General features: G+C 39.7%; 1 protein-coding gene across 2 annotated transcripts in view; it reads left to right on the top strand.

The window, feature by feature from the left end:
• The window catches only part of kcnip4a (potassium voltage-gated channel interacting protein 4a), a 159,299-nt gene that overhangs the window by 9,600 nt on the left and 134,939 nt on the right, over window positions 1-14,760 (top strand). Inside the window, exons 1-2 of one of the 2 annotated variants that reach the window (XM_080891852.1) lie at window positions 9,229-9,298; window positions 9,946-10,100. The exons of the other annotated variant lie outside the window; for it this stretch is intronic. Coding sequence (XP_080747978.1) covers window positions 9,962-10,100 — 139 coding nt within the window. The 5' untranslated portion in view covers window positions 9,229-9,298; window positions 9,946-9,961. Of the gene's footprint in view, window positions 1-9,228; window positions 9,299-9,945; window positions 10,101-14,760 lie in introns of those variants that run through there. 2 annotated transcript variants of the gene reach the window in all.

Below are 14,760 nucleotides of genomic sequence, written 5' to 3' on the forward strand. Positions count from 1 at the left end.
TCATCAACCGATTCAGACCAGAGTAAACAAACTATACAGTAGGTATAGCAACGTCCTTAGAGAGTAATTGTAGCATATTCATATAAACAGACTCGCCTAACCAGCTAATAAGCAGTAGTTCACTTGCATCAGGAGTACTGCAGGGAAAAAAATATAGCCAAAAGGTGTTGAAAGGACAAACTTAAAAAATTCCCAACAACAAACAGACTTTGGCTTTCACCCATTCTCATAACCTTAATATGAGACAAACAGGCAGATCTGGTAAAACTTATAGCATAGATTTAACGTTGGCTATAGTCTATGTTAAATCAACTTCACTCATCTGCCCTAACCTGGAGCATTTACACTTACTTGAGCAGTGAAGACAATTAGTGGACAGTGTTTAGTACTGTGTTGGGGAACATTCAAGAAAATAAAAGATTTAATAATATGTTGCTCATATTGTTGGATAGTGTTTCCATTTGGGTAATGGCTTCTGTAATGGGGCGTTGCATTATCCTTGCAAGATTTTATAATAATGTTGGGCTTGGTTCAAATGACTCCTTTTTTCCTCCGATGTGTGTCTTCGATCATTTCACACCGAGCTGGGTTTTTAGTAAGTCTTTAGCTTTTCCAAAGTCACCTGCAACATTTGGACTTAAAAAGCAAGATTCCCTCTTAAAACCTCACATAAAGGTGTAGGAAGTTCTACCTGTTTACCCAAAGTGAGCTTTTGTTTTGCAGTAGTTACAGAAACACAGACAACTCTACAATGAAAAGTAAGGGGATTTTAATTTGAACTAAACTGTTTTTTTACTAAAGAACAAAATTTCATTTTTAAATGACTCACAGAAAATAGTGCCTGATGCAAAAATAGAGTGTCTTTATCGTTCCTTGTTAAATCCCATCACCCCATCAGCTCATGGGTGAGCTGTTTTGCGTGTTAAAACATCTGCCAGAAACAATTAGAGGAAGATGAGCCTAAGATGAGACTTGGTGCTTTAATGTGTCCATTATTTCAAACTGAACATGGTGAAGCAGAACACAGAGAACAGAAACACGTGTAACTGCCAGAATGTTGAATTTTGAGGAGGAGTAGCTGTGTAATAAAGCCATAGACCTCTTTTGCTTTTACCTTGTTAACTTAACAATTTTTAGTACCAGGTGTGTGTCACAGTCTTTCAAATTGAGGTTTTACCCCTCAGCTGTAAAATGGTGATGGGGTTGCGATAACGTGAGAAAGACGCAGGAGTTTGATACCACATGTGCATCTACTAACTGGCGTGGTGCTGTGCATTGTGGTCAGAGATCTCCAGCTTGGTGGAGATTGTTCTAGAAGTCTTGTGGTTTGTTCAAATGCAACTTTTTCAACTTTTTCAAACCTAAGCTGTGCCGTCATGTTGTTTTTAGGGAGAGTTGGTTTTCTCCGGACAATCCTTCCAAACAAGTGCCGCTCTGTTAACATTTAACAGAGATGTAACTGTTGGGTTTTTTCAGTCTGTGAGCATTGCATGGCCTGACGCTGGGGTGAATTTTCTGGGACTCTGGGAAGATTGACGGCTGTCTTGAATGTGAGGGGAAGAAACTTTCTCACTGCAGAATGATGGACTTAAATATGTTAAACGTTTATTTTGTGACCCAGAAAGAATAATAAGAGTAATATAAAAACTAACTAGCTGCCGCCATTGTTGGAAACTGAGCTGGGCTGCGCTATGAATTCTGGGACACAGCTTCTTCTTCTTCGGGGTTTAACGGCAGCTGGCATCCTTGTACATGCAGTGCTGCCATCTTCTGTTTCAGTCCGTTATTACACTCTTAAATCCTACTACCTGCGTCTTTTGTGATCTTACAAAGCTTCAAACGATGTGTCGACTATTAAATCAGTCGTCGACGTAATCGTGACTAGTCGACTAATCGTGGCAGCCCTATTATAGACACCAGGAATCTACAAAAACTTCTGCTTTTTTAGAAGTGCTTACACTTATTGATGATCAGTTATTGGAGTGTATATGATTATTAGCGCCTGGCTGCTACTTAACCTATTAATTCCTGGGCAAGACATAAGGGTGCTCTTAGTTTTTCACTTACTGCTGAAGCATTTTGGGTTAATTTTTGGTAGATAAATTATTATATCATGTAGTATGTAATTTTCTGTAATTCATGCAGTCTGCCTTCACAGATTGTCATGAATGCTTCTAAAGAGCTCACTGAATTTGAGTGTGGTACTGTTAGAACAAGACAGTTTGTAAAATTTCTTCTCTCAAAGATATTCAACGATTAGCTGTGAGTGGGATTATTGCAAAGTGGAAGTGTTTGGAAACCACAGCAACTCAACCATGAAGTGGCAGACTACGTGAAGTTACAAAGCTGGGTCTGAAGTAGATGTAAAAGTCACCAATAAGACAACTTCCTGCGTTGAGCCACCTCTCTGTACTTTCCTGTGTAACGAGAACAAGAAAGCCGGTGTGGCAGTTTCCAAATCGTTAGAGATTTATGAACTAAAATCAGGGATAATTATGACTTTGTTAATCTGTAGCAAAAGTATTGCTTCGATTTTGGCTGCCAGACTGCAGAATACTGAGGTAAAATATTCGCAAGCAGTTAGAGCTGGGCGATAGAACGATAACGATATGTATCGCGATATAACTTTTACTCGATAGAGAAATTAAGCTATCGCGATAGACCTCGCAGCTCTTGTCCTCAAAAAAAAAAAAAAAAAAAAGGTCAGCCAATCCAAATTAAGTAGCGCAGAGCCGAACCAATCACAGCCGCAGCGTCACGTCGCGTGACTTGTTAGTACAGCACAAGTGCCAAGCCGCACGTGTGTTTGTTTGGGAAGCAGCCAGCGGGTAATGGAGCCAGCGCGTAATGGAGGAAATGAGTGTGCCGACTAGAAAAATCAACCGAGCGTGACCGAAGAGAAAACAGATGATGGTTCCAATGCCGGAGAGATTGTCGAACGGAAGAGCCATAGAAGTTCCGTAGTGTGACGGTATTTCGGCTATTTCAAGTCTGACAAAAAACAGAGTAGCTGCACTGTAAATTGTGCCGAAAGCAAGTCTGGAAATACAATAAACTGGTGCATGCGTCACACTGTGCGCCACGTTATTGTTTCGGTGAAATGAATTTCTACAATACTGTTAATTCTACTCTCTGCAGTGTTTAAATGCTTACATATACACACAGTTACTGTCCCTCCACACATACGACTCGGTTCTGCTTCTATGCCCCAGCTTTGTTTACTTTTTCCCACCGAGGCTTCTAGACTTCTGATTGGCCAACATTTCTGCACGGTTAGGAATCTAGCGCCACCTGCTGCTTTGGCATGTTCATAGCAGCGTTTTCCTTCATTTCTGCCTTTATGTGTGGACGGGATTATTTTTTAAAACGAAAACGGAAAATCTCCGTTTTCAAAAATACCCGTGTACGTGTGGACGTAGCCTCAGTGTCTGACTGGAAGCGCTAATTCGTCATTCGGCTTTTGTCAGACTAAAGTAACTGTTACAACTGTTTGAAAAGCTCAGCTATACAACAAGGAGAGATTGAGAATTTCCTTTTAGTTCTCAGTTTATTTGATATTGACAAAAGTTAGTCAGTTTTGTCTGTTCTTCTGTAAAACAAACTAAGATTTATTTTTAGAATTAATATTTTGTTTCTAAGTGGAATTGACAATTTAGTCTGTTTCGTTTGTTCTATTTTGAAACTTAAATGCTTTAGCGGCTGCCTTTTGTGTAGTTTGCAATATTTGCCTTTATTTATCTGAAAAAGTCTCATGTTCCTTAAGTACATCTACCCTGTTGAACTTATTATGGGAAATAAATATTTAAATAAAAACAAGCTGCTGATTATTTCACATTTTACTTGTGAGCAACGGCACATTTAAATCTTACAAATATAGTTATTTGGCTTATATCGTGATAGATATCGTTATCGCCTGAAATGAAAAAAACATATCGTGATATGAAAAAATCTCATATCGCCCAGCTCTACAAGCAGTGCAAACTCTGTGAAAGTGGATCGACTCCTGAGTTTTGAGTCAGGCGTTTTTTTTAGTCTGCTCAACTTAATAATGAGGGCCACAGAACATGTAGACACACGGCCATTTCTGTTGGCTAGTTGGTCAAGTACATGTCTCACTGTCTGGTCTTTGAGAAGGAAAGCAAATGGATAAACATACACTTAAAGTTACTGCTTATTCTGCTTATAATAAAAACAGTATCTAATGTGTTTTTTGTGCAAAACTGGGCGAGGCTTAGTCTTCCAAAACATCCTGCAGTTAGTGACAAGCTTAGATGATAAAGCCTAGGTGTCAAACACACACACACACACATATGGTGTAACGCTAAATCCACTCCACTTGAGCTGCTCTCTGAATTGATTTTTTATAATACATTATCACAAATTGCTTCTGACATTACCGATGTGTGTCTGTAATCAAGGAACAATAAAGATTTAAGGCATTCACAGACTCAGTCTTATATCTCCTACAAAACCACGTAGTACCTTTAAGGCATTCAGCAGCCAATGCATGTGGATTGTATTTCAGTTTTTTTCGTGGGGTGGCGGGAGCAGGACAGATAATCATAACTGAGAGGATGAGGTAGGAGCAGTACTCCACCCATCTTCCACTTACACGCACATTTGTATTCTTTTTGCTTGGCTGTGATTTATGTGCTGCACTGAATGGGTGTGCCACAATCAGACAGACAAAATATTTTTCATAACGTAGAAGAACAGCTGAAGACTTGTAATTGAGTAAAATCTCGCAGATTATTGCTGGAATCTGGACATTGCATAGCTCCTCTGGATGGTTACGGAGCAGTATATTAGTCTACTGTTTTTTCTATATTTGTGTCTCATTATGTCTCAATTTGAAACATGACGATACAAAAATTCAACCATGCCTGCTCTTGGAGTTGACTCATACTCAACTAAGGCAGTGTTGAATATCAATAGCTCCTTGAGTATAAATTATTCAGCATAGGGACAAACCTTTCAAGCCTTCTCCCTCAGGATTTGGACATCCCTCAGAATGTGCTCACCTAACAAGTGCTCCCACAGAATGTATATCCATGCATGCATAACATGCCGCAACATAGCGACCAATCTGTTCTCTCATTTCAATCATCGGCGCGTCTCGGCCTGCTGGGAGAGCGTGGCTCCTTTCCCAGTTCTCTGTCCCGGGCCCCCCTCTGTCTCCTCAGGTACAAAATATGTCTCGAACATCTCAGGGGAAGCAATTAGATTAAGCATTGCTGTCTCCCTGTAAGCACAACCATATATCACTATGCAGAAATTAATATTATGTGCATTTAAATGTAAACTTACAGTTTTTTGCAGTCGCTAACAAGCGTTTGTCCAAACAGTTGTCACATTTGCAAAACTCTAAACACAATTAGCACAGCATCGGTCTGTTGTGGCCATACCATTCACACATTTCATGTCGTGTTCACCCAATATGCAGTCAGTGAACACATTTCCACAATGCTTACATTTTCTTAACAGACAAGCTATACCTCCCAACAAAATTATGGACTGTTTTTGTAGTATCTACGAATGTTAACACACAGCATCCCACAATAGCAAAAACAATATTCCAAACCTTAGATACAGTATAAAAACCTCTGCTTCTGCAATGATATCAGTACAAAAACAATATCAATATCAAAAATATATCTCAGCTGATAATAAACAAACAATTGAATAATTGACACACAGCTGATTTATGTTGGGTAAATTGAGCCAACCACAGCTTCTTCCATTCTGGCTTAGACTCAGTGGGGTTTATAAGGCAAGACCTTGAGGAGTGATGTTTTTGGAAACAAGAAAAAGACAAACACTGTAATGTCTGGTCGAGGAAGAGTAAGAGCAAGGGGCCCAGGGAGAAGAGCAGGCCCAAGGAGAGGGCAAGGTAGAGGTGTAAGAATGCGTGGTGGTGGCATTCCAAGGGCTGCAAGAACAGTAGTCAGTGATGAAATCCGTGCCACTATCATTGACCATGTAATCAACCATGGTCTTTCACTAAGAGAGGCTGGTGAAAGAGTGCAGCCCAATTTGAGGCGGTCAACGGTTGCCTCCATTATACGCATCTTTCAACAAACCAACAGGTAAGTATTGCATTTTACATGGATTGTTTCTATTCTCACTTGACATGTCAATATGGTCATACAGTAATGCATATGTTGAATTTTTTGTCTTTCTAAAGAATGCAACGTCTTCCACCCTCTGGGGGAAGAGGAAAGCTCCTCAGTAATGATCAGGAGCTTGCCATTGTAGAAATGGTTACTGCAAATAATTCAATAAAACTGCGTGAAATTCAAACTAGAATTGTGGCGGACCATGAGATATTTGACAATATCGATAGAATCAGCCTCACAACCATTACGCGGACATTGTCCAAACACAGAGTGCGGATGAAGCAGAGCTACACTGTTCCCTTTGAGAGGAACAGTGAGGGGGTCAAGGAGCTACGACGACAATATGTCCAGGTATAGTGTATATTCAATCCAATGTCCAGTTCTATAAGCTTTGCACTTTGCAAGTAGGTAACCTACACAATACTAGGTTACAGTACAGTATGGTATACAGTAATAACATGACTTACATAAACTTTGTTTCAGAGAGTTATGGAATTGGAGGCCAACCAAGCCCCTCATGAATTCATATACATCGATGAGGCAGGATTCAATCTGGCCAAAAGGCGTCGACGTGGATGGAATGTAATTGGAAAAAGGGCCACAGTTGATGTGCCAGGACAGAGAGGGGCAAACATTACCATGTGTGCAGCAATTGCAAATGCAGGATTACTCCTTCACAGATGTCAGGTTGGACCCTATAATACAGAGCGCTTGCTTGCCTTTCTCAATGATCTCCACCAGCGCCTGGTTCCAGAGCAGGGTCAGGAGGGTGAAAACATGAGGACCTTTGTAATTACCTGGGACAATGTGGCTTTCCATCACTCGCAAGCAATAACAACATGGTTTGAAGTCCACCCAAGACTGGTAAGTCTCTTCCTTCCACCCTATTCACCTTTCCTCAACCCCATAGAGGAGTTTTTTTCTGCATGGAGGTGGAAGGTTTATGACCATCAGCCACATGACCAGATGTCCCTCCTTGAAGCCATGGATGCCGGCTCCAGGGACATCACAGTTGACGATTGCCAAGGGTGGATCCGACATACCAGGCGGTTTTATCCCAGGTGCATCGACTTGGGTAACATCAGATGTGATGTTGATGAAAACATGTGGCCTAACCCTGAAGATCGCAGAGATTAGATGCAAATTTTTTGTCTTTTTTTAGCCCCCCTCCCCCCTTTTTATCTTGGCTTTTTGCTGTTGTTTTTTTGTTCAGAATGCTCTTGTGTGTTTCATGGATATTTTGTTCACTGTAAGCAATACTGTAAAACTTTCTCTGTCCTATCATACCGTGTTTCTACTGTACCTCCTGTAGTAAACAGTGGAGAAACAAAAACTTGTTTGCTTTTTACTGGAATGCTTTTGAATGTGAACATTACTGTACATGTGGACATACAGTTACCAACCAAGACATTTCTGGTGTCAAAATGGTGGATTGCATGTTTCGCATGCAAATACCTGTAAAACTGAAACATAAAAGTCTATGCAGTTTTTGTAATGTCAATAATAGCCAGTATTTTGAAACCTGGTGTACTTTGATTGACTGCATGTACCTTGTGAGGTGAAAACAAGTGTTATTCTTTGACAGACTAATTTCATTTTGAGTCAGATTTATAGTGTTTTTGTACAGTTAGTGTGTGCAGAGAAAGATGTGTTCTATTTTGAAATGAAGAGTTAGTATATATTTAACAAAATGTATTTTTGAGAAGAAAATTATCCATTTGGCCAATTGTGTTTTGTAGGTGTGAGTCTGTGTTAAGAGTTTAGAAAAAGTATCTGAAGTATGGGTAGGCGCTTGTTAGCGATTGAAAAAAACTGTAAGCTCATTTGGAAAATGGCCAAAATGATTAGCGCATGAGTCACAGAAATGAGTGACATTTAGAGTCTGTTGTAAGATAAACACAAGGTGTATGTTGAGTGCTGACAAAATTCTGCATTCTGAGATCCTGGTAATAAATCCATGGTTGTCTGGGGAAAGTTTGTGTAATGATGCTTAAACACTTGAGTACAAACATGCAGGTTTAGCAAGTTTTTTATGGGGTTTAAAAGTTACTTGCATCCTTAGCTGTGATAGCAGAGCTGGTATCGTTTTCACCTCTGAATGCTGTGTGTGTCACCATTGCAAGATCTGGTCCTGGCAACACTGATTTTAGCAATCTGGTTCTTTATGAAGAACCAGATTGTGTCCCAGTCATGCAAGATGCAGACATAAATAACGAGGGATATTGATATGATTTTATTTATCCTGCTGCTATCATCTGTTCAGTTATTATCAGCTCTGCTTATGTTGATTATCAACTCTGTCTGTGTGGCAATTGATCAGTAAAGTGTCAGTACAGCTGATGCTGAACCTGCAGTAGGAAAAACATATCATGGTAGTGACATCATCATGGCAACAGGAGTCAGTATAGCTGAGGTGGTCCAACTGATAATTGAACTATGTAGTGCTTAATGAAACGCTATAACTTTTGTCTCTAGCATTTATGTTCCTCGGAGAAGGTCTTAGCAGGTACATAGTGGCACTCTCTTGCACAAAGGTTGTCACAAGGTTAAGATTTTTAAAAAATTGTCTGAACAGTTTTGGTGACTGCAGGACTTTTCCTTTGGTGCTAACTTTAATTCTTAAAGTAACTGGTTGACATTCAAGTGAAACTCATGACTTTCTGCACTTTGTGCACTTTGTATAGATGAGGTTGTGTGTGTGTGTGTGTGTGTGTGTGTGTGTGTGTGTGTGTGTGTATCACAGCTTTCATGTGTTTGAAGAGGATGAGGTAGGATGATCAAAGAGGGTCCACTGCAAACAGCTACCCGCAGCTTGGACTCTTTTCCTCTTCTTCTTGAATAAACCTGCACATACTTGGTCCAAACTTGAAGTAGAAGCCAGATTGCTATGGAGTATTTTCTCTCTACCTCCCTCCCTCCATCTCTCTCTCTCTCTCTCTCTCTCTCTCTCTCTCTCTCTCTCCCTCCCTCCATCTCTCTCTCTCTCTCGCTCTCTTCCCCTGCTATTCATTCACTGGGTCTTCTTCACTGAGCGGTCCTCGCTTGCCGCTTCTTTCTCCTCCTCCTTCCTTTCACACTCTGTTGATCAGCTCAGGAAAGGGAGAGTGCTTGTGTGAAACCTGAGGATCACTTGCAGACTGAGGAACCGGAGAGAGCAGCCACATCGAGTTTTAGCCTGGAAGGTAAGATGATGCCCAAAGGAACAATTGATAGCAGTTAGTCTGCGCAGTGCACCTCTATTTTCTGTGCAATGAATGACATCCAACCTTAAAACAGACCTTGCGGTTAGAGTAGCTGAATGACCTGTGATCTGTTGATGTCTGAAAGTTTTGCTCTTGAAATGGGACCTTAAGGGGAATTGTACTTACAGTGTAGCGGCAAAGGCAAACTGTCATTGCAGGTGCTTAATGCTCAGACAATCTGCTCAGTTTATTTACTTTTAGCCACAATAGGTGGACAAATTTCCTATCTTCTTGAACCCACAGCTCAAAGGATATGAGACGAGCTTTTTTTGGCTACTGAAAAAGGGCATGTGGAAATGTCTCGCATATCATTATAGCTGCGCATAACTGGGGGCAAAAAGAGATTCCAAATTAGCATATCTATTCAGGTGTGTTGCTTTGTGACAGTTTGCATTGCATGGTGTAGTGGCTGCAGCTATTCATGTTTGAATCTTTACCGGAGGCAATGAAGACCAGCGTCTCTTGTTTTTAATATGCAGTCGAATTATGTTTACTGCACTCTCATAATGCTGTGCATTTAGGGTTATGAAAGTGCTTGTAGTTGTTGGTCGTTGTCCTTGCAAATAACTGCACGCTATATTTCACAGTAGCGAGTCTCCAGCCATGTTTACGCCAAGTAAGACAAACCAGATGAGGGGCGACCTGCAGCATTTCCGCAAAGACTACGGCTTCTCCAGGAAAGTCCTGCTCAACTGCTGCCTGGTGCGGCGCATCATCACCTGGGCCTCGCCAAACCCTCAAGGTACAAAAAGCACAGATTTGTAAGTTTGGAAAGATCAGGAATCAATTCCCATTCAGTGAATAATAAGGGTGGGGGAAAAATCGATACTGCTTAGTAATACGATATTTTCTTGGACAATGTTGTATTGATACAGGGACACAAAATAGCAATATTTCAAAAATTAAATAAATTAAAAAACTTTCAGAATACTACAAATAAGAGCACTTATCTCCCCAGATAAGAAGCAAACTTTCTGCAAACAGTTGCAGTCTGACTCGGACTGACTGCAATCACTCTCAGAGGTTTGCAAATAGTTGGTCTCTAATTAATAAATGCAGACAGATTGCCAACATGTTGTCATCAGTCTGTCATCTGTCTACGTAGACAGCAACATATGTGTCATTTTTGACGATTTATCAGAGGTTATTGCTATATTATCTGAAACAGATTGCATGTAATTGCAAACTTGACTCCCTTCAGTTGCAGACTGATAGCAGACTGATAGGAGAGTGACTCTGACTTATGGCAACATTGATGGCAGTCTCATTTTGCAGCGGGGAAAAAAAACACAACTAAAAGGAAATAAGTTTATTTTTAAAGATACTGACTAAGTTTAACTTTGTAGGACATAACTTAAAAAAGGTGATAAATTGCAGTATTTGTTACTGTAATTCTAAGCATTTTGAAAAATGTTAAAAATTTGATATGTGTGTTTGGTGATTCCCACCTCTAGAAGAATAAGATGGACTTTATTATGTATGGGCAGTATGAATTCAGTAGAATTTATTCTACTTGTGTTTATTGCTTTAAAGGTGCAGCTACTAACTAATCAAGTATTTTTCCATGAAAGTTTTAGTGACCACAGGAGCAATATACAGAAACAGTTTTATTCAGGATTGCATTCAGATTTCAGCATTACAAAGGAAAATTACAGAATTTTAATCTGTACAATGTAATTTCCTCATATGTAGATGTAAATTATCAACAGGCTAACATCTGATATAGTTGGCTGAGTAGTGCAAAATCTCTATACTATCCCATTGTTACCATGGCCAACTTACTGTGATTGTCCCGTATTATGAGTTACTTCCGATTCCCAAAGTTTTTACCGTAACTGGGAGGTCAAGGAAATATCAGTTTCTACTAGAGAACATTGTTGTACAATGTGAGCAACTAAAGAACTGGAAAATGTATAATAAGGCTGATTTCACTTATGTGATTAGATTTAACAGTAACCCTATACACTCACTGCATGTACTGTTAAATTGAGCTTTGAAAAGAAGAACTGGAGCAAAACGTTGTAAAGCCTTGTGGATCTGATCCATTAACCTCTCAACTTATTACAAAGTTTTGTGTGGAGATATCGTATCGATGCAGAGAAACCAAATATCAATATCTTACTAGATAAATTAAAATAATGGGAATACTTTAAACAAGAGGTCGCCTGATAGGAGGCAACCTTTTTGCAAGCAGCTGCAGTCGGACTTGGACTGGCTGCAATCACTATCAGAGAAAATCTCATAGGTTTGCAAATATTGCTGTCTAATTTATAAGTGCAGACACACGAGTCTGAAAGAGCCTTTGTCAATGAGCACAACTTGAGGAGACTCGACTCAATTAGCTGCTGTATTCTGGTTATATTCCTATAGAACAGGAACGTTGCTGACAGTTTCTATTAAATGTAAATATCTGTCTATGTAGGCAGCAACAGATATGTGATTTTTGTTGATTTATCAATAGTAATATTGTGTTATCTGAAACAGACTGCATGTAATTGCCAACTTGACCCCATTCAATCGCAGACTACTATCAGACTGACACTCTTACACACTCTTAGACTCTTAGACAGGCTCATTTTGCAACAACAACAAAAACACTTAATTGAAGTGAGATAATTTTATCTTACTGGATAAAACAGATACTAATGAAGTTTAACTTTGAGGACATAATTTGCAGTTAAAAAAAGGTGATAAATTCCAGTATATGTTAAAGCTATACTCATGCTTATTGCAAAATGTAAAAAAGTATTGTGATAATATTGTTTCATGGGGTGTCTGGCGATTCCCACCTCCAATAGAGACGCCAGGATTTATGATTTGAACACCGCAAGTCACAGTCGAGCCCTCTCTTGATTACTTCTCAGGTCAAGCATATTTACTACAGCCATATATGCACAACTGGATTCATAGCTACAGTTGTTTTTGTTTTTTGCCACTGAAACTGAAACTAAAGTGCAGAGAAAAAACACTGAGCTGTCTTTTTGTAAAGGCCAGTTGCAGCAGAGCATACATTTAGCCACCACATGTGATCCTTGCTGTGATGCATTTTTGCTCTGGCTTTAGTTTTATCTGCATACAAATGATCGATTTTTTACTGACCTAGTTACAAGAAATGTTTTTGGTGATCCATCATGGCGTCTTTTATTCTGCTTTTTATGTTTTGCTCGCTGATATTTGGAGATATTTTTATTAATAACATGTAAATCAATTTTTTTTTCAGGGTTTCCTTTATGCGCTTTTAGCACCAGTATGCAGGCACATTGATGTGGCTTTTTTATAATCTTATCTGTTTCTCATTTATTTTTACACTTCTGAAGTTCCCATGATTGCACTATATTTCATTGACATGACAAGCGTTGCCGTTAAAGCATTTGGTAATAGACAGGTGGTCTCCTGCACTTGTATGATTTGCCAGTTGTTAAGATAAATGGGTTGTGTTTGGGTGTGATTTAGCATGCTATTAAACAGTCATGAATATCCCAGCAGGGACTCCTAAATGGCATCTGCAGTAAACATTTTTCTGCAGGGGTAAAACAATAACAGAAGGTCTATAAAACAGCTGTTTTTGTTTTGGTTTTTTTCCTCAGGAATCACAGAAGCAACAGTGAAATTTCACCTTTTGTCATAAAAAGAGTGTTTTTTCTTTGTAGTTGTATTGATTAGATTGCAGCCAGTGGGGCAGGTGCAGTTTCTACATCTCATAATCACTGTGGTTTCTTTCCCCTGCTTTACCTTACAGTTAACTTTTGAATCTATCTAATAACACGCGAGCTGACAAACACAGCTGGAGCCACACCAGGACCCAGGTGTTTCTGTTGGCCACATAAGAATTACGCTTTCATTGCAATCGCTGCTCATTTTTTTGCTGAAAAGGCGCTGCTGTCCCTGAGTGTGGGCTGTATTTTCAGGCCACTGTAAGTTTTAAAAAAGCTGTGGAGTGTATGACACAAAGATACATAATGACTTTTTATAATAGCCTAGCAGAAATGAATTTTCCTTCTTTTTTCCCATTTTTTTCTTGCTTTTTTAATGCACGCATAAAAACAGATTTATGAGTCACCAGGTAACAGAGATTTAACAACAGTTGTTTTGGATTTTGAGCCTCTCTTAGCATATGTTCTTCTTGTAGGTGTTCTTCTCATTAGCTGGCATCTCGAACTAATAACATTATCCCCCCGTGTTACCCAGAATAACCTCTCAGCATGCCGATGATCACACCATAAACCTGCCAGGTGGCAATGGTACCCTCTGGATTTTCAGGCAGTCTGAGGGAAAATGAACACGCTCAATAAAGCGGTTGTTTCTAGAAATACACAAGCCCCCATGTTGTGTCTCCGGGACAGACGTCTGCTACAAGCGAGCTCTTTACAAATCCCCGCTGTCTATGTGACGCACTGAAATGGGTCAGTTGCTTTATAGGGAAATAGCATGCTGTGCTGCATGCCCCAAAATGTTGCCAACCTGTGCGTGGTTGGAGTTTACTCTGAATGTGCTGGACCTGTGCACATCACTCTCCTGTTTTAAGCTGCAATACATAGAATTGTTAGATTTACCTCATGTGGCAAATGTGCATTAAGTGGAACTTGAAATTTCCATTGATGCCCGTTTTTTGCATTGAACCTGTAGAAATTCTCATACTTTTCCTTGTTGGACACTTGTGGTAATCAGAATTGCACCTGTTCTTTGCTGCCAGCAGAGGGCAGCAAGCTACTGACTAAAAAGATGTCCGAGCTGATGTAACAGTTTGCTGCATTCAGAGATCTTTAGCTGCAGTGCTGTGAGAATATTATTGGATTTGGAGATTTAAGTGAGTCATTTAGTTGGGTTAGGATGATATTACATAAGTATGGGATTAGAGTATGTGTTTAAAATGTACTGCCACCACAAATAGGAGGACTAAAAGGAGCAAAGATGACAGATTTGTTTCTCAGTAATGAAAATAGAGCTTATTGTCTACTTTGAACAAACAAAATGCAGAAATTTAGCTGATCTGCGGAGACAGACTGCAGTAAAAAACATCCCACCAAGATAAAAGGTGCAGTAGGTACCCGTAGGAATCTGGAGCTGCAGCCATCTGCCCAGTTTTATCATGCTTGGCTTTAACTCCATCGATGTACATGTAAAAGTGTGGCCATGACAACAAAACCATAATTTTCAAAGGCAAGAAAACAAAGTAAAACAACCCTACAAGATAAGACTGCTCCGAAATCGTGTCAGAATCGCTCTCAGGTACTGAGACTGTCATAAATCCACAGAATGTCTGCACTGCAGCAGTAATTCAGTGGCCCCAAATGCACTCAGTGTAGCTGGGATGCAGCTTTTTCCTATTACAGCACAATATTGAGGAAGGAAATCAGAATATGACTGCATGGAAATCCATGACACCGAGAATTAACCATTTC

This window comes from Rhamphochromis sp. 'chilingali', assembly GCF_963969265.1.
Source record: "Rhamphochromis sp. 'chilingali' genome assembly, chromosome: 1".
NCBI lineage: Eukaryota > Metazoa > Chordata > Actinopteri > Cichliformes > Cichlidae > Rhamphochromis > Rhamphochromis sp. 'chilingali'.